Source organism: Gastrolobium bilobum, unplaced genomic scaffold (genome assembly GCF_033153095.1).
Source record: "Gastrolobium bilobum isolate Gb01-03AN ecotype WA unplaced genomic scaffold, APGP_CSIRO_Gbil_v1 utg26468, whole genome shotgun sequence".
Taxonomy (NCBI): Eukaryota; Viridiplantae; Streptophyta; class Magnoliopsida; order Fabales; family Fabaceae; genus Gastrolobium; species Gastrolobium bilobum.
The window spans coordinates 24,046-41,754 of record NW_026898419.1 but is presented as its reverse complement, the minus strand read 5'-3'; the positions used below and the strand labels follow the sequence as shown (position 1 = coordinate 41,754).

Here is a 17,709-nt window from a genome sequence, read left to right as displayed (position 1 = left end):
TGAGGAATCATAACCATACAAAGACATAAATAAATATAGTCGTTGGATCAATATAATCGATCTAACGGTGAAATTGATTGACAATAACATTGATAGTAATACTAATTGGTTGTTACAATATCTTATCCTGTTTAGTTTACCTTTAATGTTATTATTATGGATCAGGATCATTTTACACCAGTGTAAGTTACACTCTCAATCTTGTCCATTGATCCCATTTATATCTAAGGGCTCTAATTTTTTAATAATACAAGTCATTCGATACAAGTGGATCAATGGTCAAGATTGAGTGTAAGACTTCTAACTCTTATACCGGTGTAAGAATATCCTACCCCTGTTATTATTATTATTCCAGAATTTCAATTAAATTGCTTAAACCACGACGAAGTGGGAGCGTGGGGTTGAAGTTGAAGCAAACAGAAAAATAAAATAAAATACATGTGTATGTGAATGTGTATGTTTGATTGATGAAACACAAGACAAAGTAAGTTGTCATGTCAGAGGTTGAATTTGAAGCCCAACTCCAACACCCACGCTTCATCATCCCCAACTTGCTCTCCCTTGATGAATGCAAGGTTGGTTAGTTAGTTATTTAGGTTAAAACTTTGGTGTTTCAATTCTTTGCTCTCTATGTATTATGCACCATTTTTTCTATTCTGATTTGGATGATGTCCTTCTGAAGGAGCTTGAATTCATCCACAAGAGTAGCAGCACCGTTGGTTACAGACCCAATGTCTTCTCAACTACTCTCTCCCATCTTATTGCTACTAACTCTTCCCACTTCATCCTTCCTTTTGTACCCATCAGAGGTACCCATTATTCAAAATTACTTTTTTTTTCACAACCCATTTTCGGATTCTAGATAAAAATTCCATCTTTTTTCTTTTTCTTTTCAGAATTTAATTATCTCTTGAATTTCAATGAAATTCAATGCTATACTCTGATTCGTTTGATTTTTGAATTTTTGTATTTTTTTTTTCAAATTTGATGGCAGAAAGGTTGAAAGACAAGCTAGAGGAGTTTTTCAAGTGTGAGTATGAGCTCTTTATTGAATTCACCGGTTTAATCAGGTTGGTTACCTCACTCCAATGATCAATGTCTTGCTTTCTGTAAGCATTTTTATCATATTGTTTAATGATATTGTATTATGAATCAGCTGGAGCAGAGGAGCAAGCATTGGATGGCATAGTGATGATAACAGGCCCTACCTCAAACAACGACACTTTTCAGTGAGTAGTATTCAACCCTTCTTTGGATACTAAATTCCTGTTATAGCTTACATTCTTGCTGACAGCTTTTGTTTTTCTTTTGGTAATGCTATGAAAGGCAGTATGCTACTTAAATAGTTATGGGAAGGATTTCAATGGTGGACTCTTTCACTTCCAAGATGGTGAACCAGCATCAATTATGCCCATGGCCGGAGTGAGTTTTCACTCTAGTATTATTATTATTATTATTATCAATGTAATTTAATCTCCAGCTAATATTCCCATGGTAAGATAATATGTTCTGTAAATTTCATTAGTGAATTATAATATGTTCATTTACTATCATCCAAAGTACGAAATGAGTAATATTTCACTGTGTTTATCTTTTGTTAACTTTAGGATGATTGGTTTTCTAATTTATTTTCTTTTTCTCAGGATGTTGTGATGTACACAGCTGACCAACGCAACATTCATTCTGTTGATGAGGTATTATCCACTCTTTTCTTTCATGCTCCTATTTACTTGGTGGTACATGTAATTAACTTTATTATTTCTCACATTGTAAATTGAACTCATTTCATTGCCTCTTCCCTGAGCCAAAGGGAGAGAGAAGAGATAGCAACATTCTTTTTGAACTTCACACATGATTCGGCTCCTTATATGTTCATCATTTCTCTCATCGGCCAATTTCAATCAAAAGTTGATCTTGGTTACTTTCACGCCAACAACTATTCCCTAATGTAATGAATTATCCAAATTCAGTGATCACAAACCTTAACCATAAACGGTATAACCATAATGATCAATTAATTATTTTTTTGGTCATGTTCCTTGATATGATTAGAATATGATGTGGAACGCACAAAAAAATGGCTAAATAGATGAATCAAGATTGATAGAGAAATCCTTATTCTCATATTGATTATAAAAATAATAGAAAATTCAGCAATCACAATTGGATTCTTAAACACCCTTGTATAAGGTGTCAATTACCCTAAAACACAATTGAAATGAAAAACACAAAATTAGGAAAATGTCACTACACTAAAAAGCCTAAAAACCAAAAAACAACGCAAAATGATGCATGCACACACGATTCTAAACCACCTCTAGGTGCATCAGAATATGCAGAACAACATCATTTAAGCCTTTCTTTCCAATCTCTCTATGTGTTATATTCAAGGCATATAATTGTATAAGCATAGGTCAAACTTCAATATACTTTTTACTTTTTTGTAAGGAGAAATCAATGTGTTCATGGCCACAGAATATCAGAATATTATTGTTCTTTTTAAGTCACCTTTGATAATTACCATAGACAAAATCATCAAAATTTAATAAAGTGTTGTTAGTTTGTTTCTTTAAAGTTACCATTTTCAAGAGTATAATATTAGGCATAACCATCTTGTCTTATATCCTCTCCCAGTGTGGTTGTTTTATTAGAGAGCAATTTTTCATTTGGATTCCTGAAGGATGAGTTATGTAAATTTAGTCCTTGAAAGATAATTTACATGTATTAACTACATCAATATGTAAATTTGACTCAATGAAGTATTAAATTGATGTCAATCCAATCTTTGAAGGACTAAATTTTTTCCTCTTGAAGTTGGTGATAAAAATAAAGAAAAAGAAAGTGAGAGGAGTGGGTTAAAAATAAAGGAGCACAGAAAGTAAGTAGGCTGCAGTTATCTATAATTACTTACTTTTATTTTAAAATATTTATTGCTTTTATAACCTAATGCCTTTTATTATTATTTTTTGACAAATATGATAATAAATTAAATGCCTTTTTGTTTCTTTTGGAACAAAATATGCAGATGGAAAACAGCCATATGTTCTCTTAATTATTAATAGAGATGAAATAAATTTCAAGATTGATGTAGACAGCAGTTGTAAATATATATGTTTTTTTGGGACGACTAAAATGATGTGAAATCATTCTTTCAGAGACCAAATGATAGTTTAATCATCGATAAATATATGGCCATAATTTTTTTTTCTGATATGTTGTCTTTGACAGATAACTGACGGAGAAAGACTAACGCTTGCTTTATGGTTCACTCGTGATGGTTCCCATGATGAGGATAGGAAGCTTGTTTCTCTTCTTTCACAACACCTTTTACATAAGAACATGGCTGGTTCATACCTACCTTTACCTGCATCCAGCAATATGTATTGGCTTTCTCAAAACCAAGCTTCCAATCATCAGCTCGGTTTTAATATCTGTTGGGCTAGACTGCATGTTCTTGGATATGACATATATATTTCTCAAGACTGTTGCTGTGAGTCTGATGTCTCTGAATTACTGGCAAAGCCACTTTGCTTAGTGAGGGGAAATGAGTTGCTGGATCAGGAATTTGTCAATATTTTGCATGCACTTCAGGTATTTTCAAAGAATCCTATCAAAGTTATATTTTCTGCTGATAGTAAAAGATCAAGTGTATAAAAAATCCACATAATTATACATCGAAAGTCTGTCATAAGTGACCATGATTTTTTGTCTTTTTTGTCTCCCTTTGCGAAAATAGGTTTATGAATGCCACTAGCTCTCATAGTCTTGCAATGCTGGGCAAAACAAACTAGCTAGAAATGTAGTTTTACCAATGGGGAGAATCCTCTGTCTCATGGTGGATTTAATTATTATTATTTTGGGTTGATAAAAGAAGGGTTAAGACAAAGAGAAGTAGTTTAATTGATGAAAGCCATCAATGTGTAGAACAGTCTGGCTATCCATCAATGTAATGTGGAAAATTCTTGCAATTTAATATATGGAGAATGCTTTCTCTGAATTACAGGGATAACTGTCAACCTGAGTGGATTACATCAACTAGGATTTTCTACATCTTAATGTTAAAAGAACAGAACTTGAATGTATTACATGTTTCTGGACTTGTAGTAACTCTAATTCAGCTTTAGACATAAAAAGGATCTGAAAAAGTTGAACAGGGTCCTCCTCCAAGTTTCTTAAAGAGACTTAAAAATAGAGCTACTTTTTTTTCTTCTGAATTTGAATTTTATGTTGTAATATAGTCCCTTCGTTTTTCTTTTACTGCATTTACTACAGTTGTTTATGCATCACCCATTTCTAGCTATTTATAATCTTTGATTGGTTGTGCAAAAGTTTCTGCAACTACTCTGATTATTCTATTTTGGCTGAACAGGTTGTCCATTTCTATTGTTGGAAAGGATCTGCCTTACAGACCAACGAGTTGAATATAGACACTAAGGTAGTAAGACTGTCAGATGTGCAAACAGAGAAAATCAGTGCTGTAAATTCTGTACTTTCAAATGCTGATGATGCTTTTGCATCGAGTGTTTTCCGTGGTATGCCTTCTGAAGAAAATGAAAGCATTTGCTTTAACTGGACAGGAATTGTGGCTGCAGTTGCTTCTTGGGAAGATTACGTATCAAAGCTAAGGAAACAAATTCATTTACTGTTGCCTTACTGGAGAATGCATGAATCTATATATAGTGTGCAATTGGGTAAGTAGTATCCATGTTCAACAATTCCAAGAAAAGGTAACCACAAAAAATTGCACTTGGTTTTAAGAATTGGAAAAAGGCACTGGTAAAACAACTAGAAAATAGTTTGTGAAGGTGTGCTTTGATAGCACTATTCGAGTCAATGTCCTTTTGGGGAGTTTTAAGACGAAGCTGATTAGAAAGAGATGAGGAACGCAACTCAAAGATATCTCAAGGTTTATCATAAATTCAAGTATTATACATACTAGATGGCAAATACTACATACTAGATGTCTGAGTGTGGGTACAATATTACAGGCACTGCAGGCTCATTAAGACTTTTACAAATGGCCTTCAATTTTGCTTTTTGTTACAAATAGTACATTTTTTAAGTGCACTAAGTTTTCAGCCAGAGTGATCCCTAGGTTCATAATATGGAGCTGAATGTTTGCATGCATCTAGCTTATTATATATCGGCTACTGAGTTAAGCTCTTTGGTTATGCTCCATGTATGCAAAGCCTTGCCAAAAACATCATAGAATACGATGTCTACATTGGTTTTGGTGATCTGCACAGACATGAATCCTTGCCCATCATAATACAACTTCAATTCTTCAGGGTTCCACGGCTTGACATCGCCCCTCCAAGCCTTTGATCCACCTCCACTTGTTAGATAGTGAATTCCACTGCATTGTTAATGCAAACAACGGAAACTTGGATTTCAGAACACTAATGATGTTAATACTTTTAGTTAACATGATATGCTTACCTCTCTGTGTCAATTATGTGCTCCACGCAATGGTCATGTCCATTTATGTATGCAGTAACTTTGTTTGCCTGGTCCATAATGAAGAAACTGATTAGAAGTTGTAGATTTTCATGCAATGACTTCAGCAATTATGGATTTGACTCGTCTAAAGAATAAAGTGTGGAATTATAGTCATTGATTGGAAAAAAATGAAGAGAGTGTAATTTAATAACTTCATAGTTTGTTGTATACGTGCATATATTTTATTACAAATCAACGTTACAACTTATATTTTTACCTTGAAAAGTGTGTTTCTTACTTTAGAGGAGTCAAAGTCAACAATTATATGGTAAGATATCTTGTTATCTTAGATGTACATGTTTGGATGCCAAAGTCGTGGCAATGCAATTGTCATTGCCATGAATATGGGACTATGCCATGTGTGTTTTGAATCAATTTCAATTGTCATACAAAAAACATGAGGATCTTAAACACCTATCAACGGGGAGAATGACAATGGACTCAATGCTCTTAATTGTCAAGTGTGATTCATTTACCTTTAAGATGGGAACAAGCTGCTCCTCAAGCTCTTGGGTATTACCATGATGCCCAGGACTTTTGATGGTATGATGACCCACCACTATCTTCCATTTTGCCTTGGACTGTGCCAAAGCTGAATCAACATCCTACAGAAAGATTCCAAAAGCAGAGTTGACAATTACCCACCTTCAAGTGCTCATGTGTCATGAAATGAAAGATGCATTAATGCTAAACTAGTGTCTTTAATGACGTTTTGGGATTTTTTTTTTTTTTTTAAATGATATTTTGAAAAAAATTCATGTGACAAGAGAGAAACAAAATTCTTAAAATATTTTTTATATTTTTTTCCTAAATCCCAAAACCTCATTATAGGAGATAAATTTATCTTGTGTGACAGAAAAAAAAAACAATTTTTTAAGTTTTAGATTTATTTAAAATAATGTCACAAGTTTCTAAACAACTTCATGAAATTCTTGAATACGAAAATGACCGCATATCCTAATTGTTTTTGAATAATTTGTGGAACTCTACACATTTTTTCTTCTTTGTATGACAACAAATTTGAATTTGTAACAAACCTTCAAGAGTTCTGAAAGGTAAGCTTGGCGAGGAAGCACGCCTTCCCAATCATAGGTATGATCTTCACTCTCCGGTTCCGTAAAATACTTATCTACAAATGGAGTTGTATCCACAAAGAAAAACTCCACAATTTCTGAAAGAAAAAAAACTATGAGGGTTTAATTCAAGAAATGAATACTTTTATCACCTAATCATCACAAGACTCTACAGGATCAATTATATCAATTCATTTACATTATGATTTCTAAATATAGATGTGCATTTGAATTTACTTATTTGATGCGTAAAACAATTTGTACTCAAAATCTTGCTAAGAAAACTTATTGTTTTAAATAAGGGAGATATTATACTCACTGCTAAATTTTTTTACAACTCTTACTACTAAATTAATTACCGTTGATTTCTACTAATCTAACAATTATAATTTATTAATTTCCAATAAATTATAATCGTTAGATTGACGGAAATCAATGTTAATTAATTTAGTAGTAAGAATTGTAGAACTTTTCAGAAGTAAGTATAACTGCCCCTTTAAATAAATGGGATAGGATATTGTAACAACCAAGTTAGTTGGGTTACTACCAATGTTATTACCAATAATTTCACCGTTAGATTGATTTTTTATCCGACGGTCCTGATTTGATCCTTATATACTCTTTCTATTTCCCCCCCTCTCTCTCTGACTATACAATCTGCTGCCGCCGCCACCACTCATCACCGACGCCGCTTCCCACCGCCGACGCCGTGCAGCTGCCCATCACCACCGTCGTGCCGCCACACTCTACCGCCGCTGCCCCCCTCAATCTACCGTGGTTCATCCCTCTCAGATTTGTGCGCCCCTCTCTCCCCTTTTGCTCTCTCTCCCCCCTTCTCTCTCTGCATGGATTCCACACATTGCAAGGTACGTACTTTACTTTTGATCTTTGAATTATGCTGATTTTTTGTTTATCCTTTTCGAGAAAACAAAGTTGAAATTTTAATGTGTGAGATTTTTCTTGTTTGTCGTTTGGTTACAAGCAGAGGTAATTTTTTAATTTATTGTTTGAATACTAGTATGTGAATTTCAACGATACCTAGTAACGAAGGACATCAAAAAGGATCATCACTGTCACTGCCAAGTGGTTTTTGTTTGTCCCAGAATAGAGGGTATGGCGCGAGGGCCCGATTGAGAGGGGCAGTGGCGGGGGTAGAGTGCGGCGGCGCGGCAGTGGTGATGAGTGGCGACGGCAACAGATTGTATAGTGAGAGAGAAGGGAGGAGAGAGAAGGGGGAAGAGAGAGGATATATAAAGATCAAATCAGGACCGTCGGATCAAACAATCAATCTAACAGTGAAATTATTGATAGTTACATGTAACTCAATTTGGTTGTTACAATATCCTACCATAAATAGAAACAATTTTATCTTTAAAAATCATCAAAAGAAAAACATTTCTGCTTTTATTGCATAATTTCTTTTTCTACCACGTTCATATAAAAATGAGTGAATCCCAAGAGAGAAAAAAAATTAGTAAGATTCACTCATAAAAAATTTCTGCAGCAAAACACATAAATATTAAACTCATCATCAAAACCAAACATAAATTAAAAGGGTTTATGTACCTGCATCGAGAATAAAAGATCTTAGGCAAACCCATCTGCTATCCTTTTGTCTTAGAATGGGGCTTAGTTGTGCCTCAACATCCCCTCTGTAGTCATGGTTACCCAAAACTGCCATGGTAAAAATGAAGAATAATTTTTTATTAACAAAATAAATTTATAAAATTTTATACTATTCGTTTTGTAGTATTAATCGCTTTCAAAGAATATTGAAACTTTAATAACTTACCATTGTACCATATCTTTTGCAGGCTTGGAGCTGTGTAGATGTTGACAAATGACTCGTAGAATGCTGGATCATCAACTCCTTCTAGGCCATCATCGTAAAAATTGTCACCGGTGGAGATCACAAACTCTATGTTTAGTTTCTCCCCCACAATTCCCATCTTCAAAAATAAGCAATAAAAAGACTTACTACATGGTTCACCAAAAGTAAAAAAAATAAAAATCATACAAGCTGTTTAAAAATTTTAATATTGTCAAGAAATGTATAAAAAAAAATAATATTGTCAAGAACAAATCTTAATATATTATTTATACTCTTAAGATAGTTATATATATTTTTATTTAAGTTAGTATTTAATTTTAAAATAATAAGAAAAACAAAATGAGTTGTCATTATTGATTATTAATAATGGTTTTAATTTAATTAATTGTTGCTGCTGTTTTTTTAAATAATTTTTTATGTAATTTAATCGCAAACCGTTTTAGTATTGACTATAGGATTATTGAGATAATTTTATAAAATGCTTAGAAAAAATATATAAAACAAGTCCTTTGTGTAAAATGTCTAGAGCATGTTTGGTACGTCTTTTTTTAAGCTAAAAGTTACTTTTAAGTTGAAGTTAAAAAAAAAACTTTAAGAAAAAACTAAAAGCTATTTGATAATTATATAAAATTTAAGCATAAAAGTTACTTAAAAGCTGTTCATTTAAAAAAAATACACATTTCAAAAAAAGTTGATATAACTTAAAAAAAGCTTTTGATTTTTTTTTCATTATAATTTTTCTTATTATAAGAGCTTTTGTAAAAACTTATTTGACCTAACTTCTACTTACAAGGAGAAGAGAAATTTAAAAAAAAATCCAAACAAGCACAAAGTATATGCTTACATATAAAAAAACAAAAAACTATAAAACAAATATATAGTTTAAGACATCCAAAGAACTATAATCGCTTCAGCTATCACTTCATTTTGAAAATGGGATTTGCAATTTGCAAAATCTAATTCTAATCTAGCTTTGCTGGAAAAAAATAAATCAATTCTTTAATAATAACTAGTTTGGTTTATATGACTGTGAGTGAAATTAATTTTTTTTATATTTTTATCTGATTATATTTTGTTATACTATTATAAATATTTGACATATTATATAATTATCATCATAGTCAAACTCTTAATAATGTGACAAGAAATGGCAGTCAATAACCATTTGCTGACAAGAGGCGTGATTCCATTGAGCAAGACCTATATGGAATATGCTCATGTCTACACTACTGAATTGTTCCCAGTGATGTATATGCGTGTCTCAGTAACTACCTTCTTAATGTTTAATAGGAATATGCGTGGGAATATATCCACCACAAGATTAAAGTAGGATGTAATAATAAGGTGCTTGGTCATGTCATACTGATGTGCATGTGGGTTTAGAAACCAGTTGTCTCACGTTTCTCTTGCCCCAAGTACTTTAAAATCTCTAAGTGGGTATACCTAATGAAGGAGTCATGTTTTCAATGGAAATTAAAAGATAAAAGTTACTTCTGGGGACATAGTTTGGGTAGAGGGATTAGACACAGAAATTAAGTGGGATATAGTTTTGGTAAGATGATTCACACTTACCATGACCACAGCCAAAAACAAAAAAACCACACTTATTATGTATCCTAAATTTTGAAAGACGCTAAAAAAAGATAGATGACGTGATGACCATGTATGTTGCTTCTTTATTGGAAATGCACCATGTTTTCTTAACTAGTGATTTAGACATTACGATTCAGCCATTGAGATGCTTGGTTTTTGACATTATTAAGTAATTAGTGGAAAATAGAAACATATAGGATAGGAGGCTATAAAATAGTGACTGATAAAGCTACGACGTTAATGTTGTACAATTATATGTGCCGAGCATCTACTTGGAATATGCTACCGAGAGTTTAAAGTAGATAATATCCTCTTATTACATCAGCAAGGAGCCATATTTCAGAGACAAACAAATGCACAACCGGAAAATATTGATTTGATTTGCATTTTGATCTATTTCGAAACTTTACCAATTTCAAAAGCCACAATGTTTATGCAATTCACCGAAACAGCACGATTATAATTGATAATTTTTTTTAAAATTTATAAATTATATTATATCTTATTGATAAGATTTTATTTAAGAATATCTTATCGGTAAGATATAATGTAATTTGTAAGAATTTGTAAACAAAAAATTTGTAACTATAACTTTTTAGTAGAATAATATTGAATTATAATTTATTTATTTTTTGGTTTCCCACTCCCAAAATTATTATTTTTTTCAATTATTCGGCTCTAACGCAAGAGTTCTTATTAAGACTTGAACAAATGGTTCTCAAGTTAAAATCTTTTCAATATTTTTCTTAGGGGTCGTAATTTGTCTTTTAACATGACACAACAAATTTTTTTACACACACAATATTTTGTGAGGTCCGCACATTTTAAAGTAAAAATAAAATAAAAAACTAAGACACGCAAAATAAATCTCTATAACATTATAGAATCACTCTTTCTACAACATAACTCTTATAAAAACCTTTTTCTCAATGTGACCAAAAGAGTTTATCTTTTATTATATGTGAATGGTAGATGCGGGTTTTCTAAAATATATTCGTACGCAGGACCAATTCAGAACTACCAGTTGGGTCTATTGGTTGTTCAACCTATCCTGGGTTTGGCTAATCGAAAACCCAAACTGCATTCCGTTTGAACAGTTTCAATATATCTAAAACCCAAACAGCACTCCATATGGTTACCATGTAAAAGCATCATTGCCTTTTAATAGAAGTCTTTAATTTCATGAACTAACCACATAGTTATCTAAAATTATGTTATGTGCAGAACAATATATATATCATATAGAATTATGAATTAACATTAATCAAATTTAGTTGGATAATAAACAGAATGAAAATATATAAGAGGAGCGAGTTGGGGCTAAACCTGATTGGCGACCAAAGATTGATTGTGGGTTCCTTTTCTTCCCCAATCACCAACTACCAAAAAGTTAAGAGGTTGGTCTGCTTTCACAGGGTGTTTGAACCTTGGAAGCTCAGCTATGGAAGGACTTGCCAATAACCAGAAGACACTACCCACCAAAATTACCCGAAATAAAATGGATTGGTTTAAAGACGGAGCCATGGCTTTCAAAAGCTGAAAGTTCCTAAACAGAGAAAGAGAGACACAGTTTCCTTTTAAAAGCGGAGCCATGACATTCATATAGAAATGAGAGATAGAGAGAGTTTTTTTTTTTTTAATTTTTTAATTTAATTCATATATATATATATATTTATTTATTTATTTATTTAAAAATAATTATGCATATGTAGACTAAATTTAAAAATAATATACTAAAATTCAATTGAGTGTGCCAAAATTATATTTTAACTTAAATAATAAAAGAGTGAACATCTTCGTTACGAAAAGATCTACGGACACGAAACCGCGGAAGCTTTTCATGATATTCTTCTGTGCCAACTCATATTCCTATGGTTACTTTCCCTCGAAGTTACTTTCTTTCAAAGCTATTATTTAATTGAGAATCTTGAATGAAATTTGGTATTCACAAAGCGTTTTGTAATGGACAATAGGGAGGATATCCACGCAATTTTTTTTTAGTAAAAGATTGTACCATACTTCGTTTTTTTTATTTTTTTTCTCATGAACAGGTATTCACAAAGTACGATAGCTTTCATGTTTCATAAGATTTTCATCTGACCATCTCGACCATTTGCTTTTTTTTTTACTCATATAATGGACTCCACGTGATATTAAGCTTTACTCATTAAAGTTAAATTCTAGCATCATTTGTCGTTATTGTGCACACCTCACCCACCATGTCTGCAATACACTTTGTCTTCTCCATATCAATAATAGCAGAATCAACTATATATGTATTGTGGGGTGGGGGTGGGGATTGTATGATACAAAAATTAGTTTAAACACCAAACCAAATCGAAGAAAACACAAGGAGTGGTATTATACAGGGATGACAATTTGGATTCACATGACATGATATTATAATATCAACATGAATATAGGCTTTTTGACCTTTTTGCTCCTCATTAATTAATTAATAATCAATTTGTCCCTCTCCAGAACTATCTACCAACTTGTCCCTCTTTAATCGATTAAGATGATTTTTTTTGGAATGAAATGTCATTCCCTTCCTGCCCATGACATATTTTAGAGTTTTTTTTTTTCCTTAGGACAGTGCTGTTTTAACAATTCATGTTTAAGGTAGGGCAGTGTCGATTTTTGTTTTCGGGCAGTGTTGAGTTAGGGTTTTAACAAAAAAAATTAGAGTTTATTATTTTGTTTACCATTGAGTTAGGGCAGTGTTTGTTTTTGTTTTAATATGTATGTTTTTTGCTATTGAATTATCTGAGTTTTGATTAATTATTTTGTCATTATAGGTATTCTGTTACAATGGTTGGCTGCCAAAGACCAAGCAATGCCAACAGTGAGAGACGCACGAAGCAACGACAAGACCGGCCTTCTTCCTCAAGGCCACAAGACGAAGTGCCTGATAACGTCGACCTCTCATTTTAACATACCTATAAAGAAAAAAAAACTCGAAGTCAACACTGTCAATAAAAATATTTCAGTAAATAACATAAACATAACTTATGTAACCAAACATCGCATAATACATACTCATAATGGCTGCACAAATAACATCAGAATCCAGTTGTCTATGATCCCGGGTAAGACCTTGGTTTAGGCAGGTGTGTTCTTTACCCCACTTACTGACCACCCAAGTATTTTCATTCTTCGACAACAATGCCCTCACGTACCAGGGACAACCATCATTATGGTGTCGAAACTTCATCACAAATCTATGCTCATCACTTTTTGCCACTACAGCAGTACGATGAGCCTTCATACAATATAATTTGACTGCATGTTGCATTTCAGATTTACTACGAAACTCCTGATACAAATATAATGGATCCCCTAATTGCCAGTCACCATGCAAGTCATCGTCACCATACAATATCTCTGTCTCATCATTAGGGTGGGCCCAATTAATGAAGGAATAATATGGGCTTTCGTTCCAAAATGGCTTGATCTCAGAACCTACGTCAAAATTTAAACTTTTCCGTTAGTACCAATGATAACACAAAGATGAAATGTTCATTTAAAACTTTAATTTACTATCTTACCACTGCTAACAGGGTCAACACGAAGTGGTTGCATAACCTGGGAACTAAGGTTTTCTGAGTTTGTGTCAGCGTCAAAATCACCCTCTACGTCAGTATCTGAGGTGTCACCTAGCGGAATAACACTCTTAGGTTCACCGTCCTCATCACTGTCCATATCCTCCTCGTGCTCATCCTTATCTATTTCCCTCAGTGTTATCTGACGTATGACAGGTGCAGATAAACCGATGACTTTGTCTTCTTGACCAAAATATTGTTCACTTCTTTCATGCATGGGTGCAGATGAAGATTGACCACAATCTATTTCAACATATATCTCAATAAAACTTTGAAATTTTTGATCAACAATTGCATCTATGACACATTCCACATCTTCATCGTCACATATATCGCTACCAATGTAGTATATAACATCCTTACCAACTGTAGACTCTACCCTGGCGATCATCCGCTGAACGCATTGGCTGCCTTGTAGCCCCAATTTTTGGTGAGTTCTCCCCTTCAGCTCATTGTATGTAGTGCCTCGTCGGATTTTCAACATTTTTGTTTTTCCTTCAAATTGAACACCATTGGGGTCTTCAAAATATTTTCCATCATAGTAGATCATTGTAACATACATGTTTAGACTTGAGCTCATCTTTCACACGAATTTGGGAGTAGGGTTCAGATTTTGGGGGCAATAAATGAGAATATAAGTGGAATGACAATGATTTCACAATATTAAGACTTTAGAGATGGTGGGATGAAATGGAATCGTGATTGCAAGGATTACAGATGACAAACAAGAGAGATATTGGTTTACAAAACGAAAATATTTGAAATGAGACCGAGAAAGGGCAAAATGTAGGATTTTTGCCGACATTTATTCGATTAAATATTTTTTTTAATTGATTAAATGTCCTGAAATTTAATCGATTAAGAGGAATTTTTAATCGATTAAATTTCGCGTCAACACATTTTCTGCATTTTGACCGTGTAGTCGATTAAAAATTCATCTTAATCAATTAAAGAGGGGCAGATTGGTAGATAGTTCTGGGAGAGAGGCAAATTGATTATTAATTAATTAATGAGGAGCAAAAGGGTCAAAAAAATCCATGAATATAACACAACTTTTATTGGTGTTCAAATACTCAACATGAATACCATTCGCAAATTTTATGTATTGACATCATATAAATAATTTATAAATCAAAATTTAAGAGTTCTCACTTCTCAACACTAATATAATCCTTTTTTTATATGGATTGATACGATATAAGACACGACTCGCTCGTCAAAATAATAATTAACTAACAAATATGGATTAAATTTGAGTTTGCATGTGTCATGATATACCAACATGAATTGAAATATGAGCTAATCCGAATGCGAATAATTCTTTTGGTATTCGTATCGTGTCAGAACGTCTTAAATTTAAATAAAATTTATAAATTTTATTTATGAGAAGTGTATGCATTATTAATTTAGATAAAATCTGAAAGTTATTTATAAGATGTTTTGTTTTTCCACAAGCTTAATATGTCGGAAACCAACAGCAGGATCGAATATTCTATATGCTGTGCTGACAATTTGTAGAACCACATGAGCCAGATTCGTCTCTTCCACATGTTCCTATATCCTATTTTTATGTTCCAATTAAACTTTATGCTTGGACTTAGGAGTGTGTAAAAAAACTGGTTCAATTGTTTTACCCTTGATCCGATCTTGACCCGACCCATAAATATCCATATTTTTTGAACTGGTTTAAATACTTACCCACTTTTATTTGGGTCAGTTTTAGACCTGACTCGTTTTAATATCGACTCATTGACCCAAAACTTGACCCATACCCATTATGTGAAAAAAAAACCACAATTACATTAAAAGAAAAGTTTTAACGTAAAACAATTACGTCAAAATTTTTTATGAAAAAATATTTTCATAAAAATTTTCGCAAAAATTTTTGACGAAAAATATTTTCATCAAAATTTGTGACTAAAAACATATCGGTAAAAAAATTTGACGGAATATTTTTTTTGTCAATTTCTTTTACAGAATCTAAATTTCGTCAAAATATTTCACAAAAAAATATATTCATAAAATCTTTCGACGAAATACATTTTCATCGAAATTCTTTGACGGAAAAAAATTTCAACAAAATTCTTTACATATTTCAAATTTCGGCAAAAGTTTTGGACGGAAACATTTTCGTTAAACTTTTTGACAAAAAAAAATTTCGTCAAAATTTTTAGCGAAACACATTTCTATAAAAAATTTTCGACTAAATATTTTCGTCAAGTTTTTTGATAAAGAATATATCCATCAAAATTTTCAACGGAACACATTTCTGTAAAAAAAATTCGTAAAATTTTTTGACAAAAATATTTCTATAAGAAATTTTGACAGAAAAAATATTTTGTCTAAATTCTTTAGAGAATCTAAATTTCGTCGAAAGTTTCAAATGAAACATTTTCCTCAAAACAATTTCCATTGAAAATTTTGACGAAACACATTTCCATCAAAAAATTTCGACGGCAAAAAATTTCATTAAAATTCTTTACAGATTTCAAATTTCGGCAAAAGTTTTCGACGGAAAATTTTCGTCATCAAAAAATTTCGACGGCAAAAATTTCATCAAAATTCTTTACAGATTTCAAATTTTGGCGAAAGTTTTCGACCGAAACATTTTCGTCAACAAAAAATTTTGACGGCAAAAAATATTGACGGCAAAAAATTTCATCAAAATTCTTTACAGATTTCAAATTTTCTGCGAAAGTTTTCGACGGAAATATTTTTGTCATCAAAAAATTTTTCGGCAAAAAATTTCATCAAAATTCTTTATAGATTTCAAATTTTGGCGAAAGTTTTCGACGAAAATATTTTCGTCATAAAAAAATTTTGACGGCAAAAAAATTCATCAAAATTCTTTACAGATTTCAAATTTCGGCGAAAGTTTTCGATGAAAATATTTTCGTTAAATTTTTTGACAAAAAAAAAATTTCGTCAAAATTTTTAGCGAAACACATTTCCTTCGAAAATTTTCAACTAAATATTTTCGTCAAGTTTTTTGATAAAAATTTCCATCAATATTTTCAACGAAACACATTTCTATAAAAAAATTCCGTAAATTTTTTTGACAAAAAAAACATTTTGAAGAAAAAAATATTCTGTCAAAATTCTTTAGATAATCTAAATTTCGTCGAAAGTTTCAAATGAAACATTTCTCTCGAAATAATTTTCGTCAGAACACATTCCCATCGAAATTTTGAACGAAAAACATTCCGTCAAATTTTTTGACAAAATCCTTTTTTCGTTTAAAACATTTGATGGAAGAAATCATTTTCGTCAAAACTGTTGACGGAAACTAAATTTCAACAGAAAATTTTTTTTTGTAAAAATTTTGACGAAAAAATAATTTTGTGACGAAATTTTCGTCCTTTGCAACGTAAAAATTTCGACAAAATTTTGTGAGAAAACCAAGTCAAAAACGGGTCAGGTCAGATTTGACCCAGTTCAGAAACCAAGTCAGACCCATTTCAGAAACCAAGTCAGGTCAGATCCAAATTGGGTCTGAACTAGTTAAACAAAATTCAATCCAAGTCAGACTTGACTTGGATCAAATTAAAGCGGGTCAGATCAAAATACCTAACCTATAAAAACCAAGTTGGATCGAGTCGGACAAAAATCTGACCCGACTTGGCCCATGCATAGGCCTACTTGGACTGATATGGATTATGGACTCAAGTCACACTAATTTGTCTGTAGTAAATTTCGGTTTCAAGTCCCTCAATCACTGTGTTTGTTTGTTTCAAATATAAATAGCTTATAACTGCTACTGCTGGTTGCATATTCGCTTCCCATACATGTAATAAAATTGGAATTGTGCAACTTGGAGAAAAGTAACGAAGATTAAGAAAAAAAGTGACCACCGAATATATGAAAAACAGCAAAAAGTGACAGGTGAACTTCGTCTGGTGTGTTGCTTTTAACAATCTTAAAAGTTTTCAGCAATTTTATAATAAGAAGATGACAACTTTGGCTCAGACGAATAATGACAGTGTGTCAGCTGCATTTAAGGTTTTTTTAGCAGCAATGATAAAAAAAATAGATGCATATGGAAATAATTAAGATTGAGTTAATTCTAAAAAAAATAAAAAATTAGATGCATGCACCTTTCGGTCCTTTCTTA

General features: G+C 32.2%; 2 protein-coding genes across 5 annotated transcripts; one reads left to right on the top strand and one right to left on the bottom strand.

Moving 5' to 3' along the window:
* Positions 1 to 468: 468 nt before the first annotated feature.
* LOC133316142 (uncharacterized) lies at positions 469 to 7,310 on the top strand. 3 transcript variants are annotated; one of them, XR_009752169.1, is made up of 10 exons: positions 469 to 575; positions 683 to 809; positions 995 to 1,070; positions 1,157 to 1,229; positions 1,327 to 1,422; positions 1,644 to 1,694; positions 3,229 to 3,591; positions 4,370 to 4,435; positions 4,578 to 4,691; positions 7,288 to 7,310. XR_009752169.1 is itself a non-coding variant. In XM_061517856.1 (9 exons), exons 1-9 carry the CDS (start codon positions 495 to 497, stop codon positions 4,623 to 4,625), a joined length of 981 nt encoding a protein of 326 aa, XP_061373840.1. In that variant the 5' UTR covers positions 469 to 494; the 3' UTR covers positions 4,626 to 4,733. The 3 variants fall into 3 exon arrangements, 2 of the variants coding, with proteins under 2 accessions (XP_061373840.1, XP_061373838.1); XM_061517856.1 differs by lacking the exon at positions 7,288 to 7,310 and having other exon boundaries at positions 4,578 to 4,733; XM_061517854.1 differs by lacking the exon at positions 7,288 to 7,310 and having other exon boundaries at positions 4,370 to 4,733.
* LOC133316143 (purple acid phosphatase 8-like) lies at positions 4,933 to 11,564 on the bottom strand. Of its 2 annotated transcripts, none has more exons than XM_061517858.1 (7): positions 11,323 to 11,564; positions 8,365 to 8,521; positions 8,225 to 8,246; positions 6,537 to 6,672; positions 5,976 to 6,104; positions 5,440 to 5,507; positions 4,933 to 5,356 (listed from the first exon to the last, which is right to left on the bottom strand). In XM_061517858.1, exons 1-7 carry the CDS (start codon positions 11,518 to 11,520, stop codon positions 5,137 to 5,139), a joined length of 930 nt encoding a protein of 309 aa, XP_061373842.1. In that variant the 5' UTR covers positions 11,521 to 11,564; the 3' UTR covers positions 4,933 to 5,136. The 2 variants fall into 2 exon arrangements, with proteins under 2 accessions (XP_061373842.1, XP_061373841.1); XM_061517857.1 differs by having other exon boundaries at positions 4,948 to 5,356; positions 6,537 to 6,670; positions 8,139 to 8,246; positions 11,323 to 11,560.
* Positions 11,565 to 17,709: the final 6,145 nt, after the last annotated feature.

Coding starts and splice junctions, on each gene's coding strand:
- LOC133316142 (XM_061517854.1), top strand. CDS start 495: ATGTCAGAGGTTGAATTTGAAGCCCAACTCCAACACCCACGCTTCATC. Junction 576..682: donor TCTCCCTTGATGAATGCAAG/GTTGGTTAGTTA, acceptor GTCCTTCTGAAG/GAGCTTGAATTCATCCACAA. Junction 1,230..1,326: donor TCAAACAACGACACTTTTCA/GTGAGTAGTATT, acceptor ATGCTATGAAAG/GCAGTATGCTACTTAAATAG.
- LOC133316143 (XM_061517857.1), bottom strand. CDS start 11,520: ATGGCTCCGTCTTTAAACCAATCCATTTTATTTCGGGTAATTTTGGTG. Junction 8,522..11,322: donor AATCTTTGGTCGCCAATCAG/GTTTAGCCCCAA, acceptor TTATTTTTGAAG/ATGGGAATTGTGGGGGAGAA. Junction 6,105..6,536: donor ACCTTTCAGAACTCTTGAAG/GTTTGTTACAAA, acceptor ATCTTTCTGTAG/GATGTTGATTCAGCTTTGGC.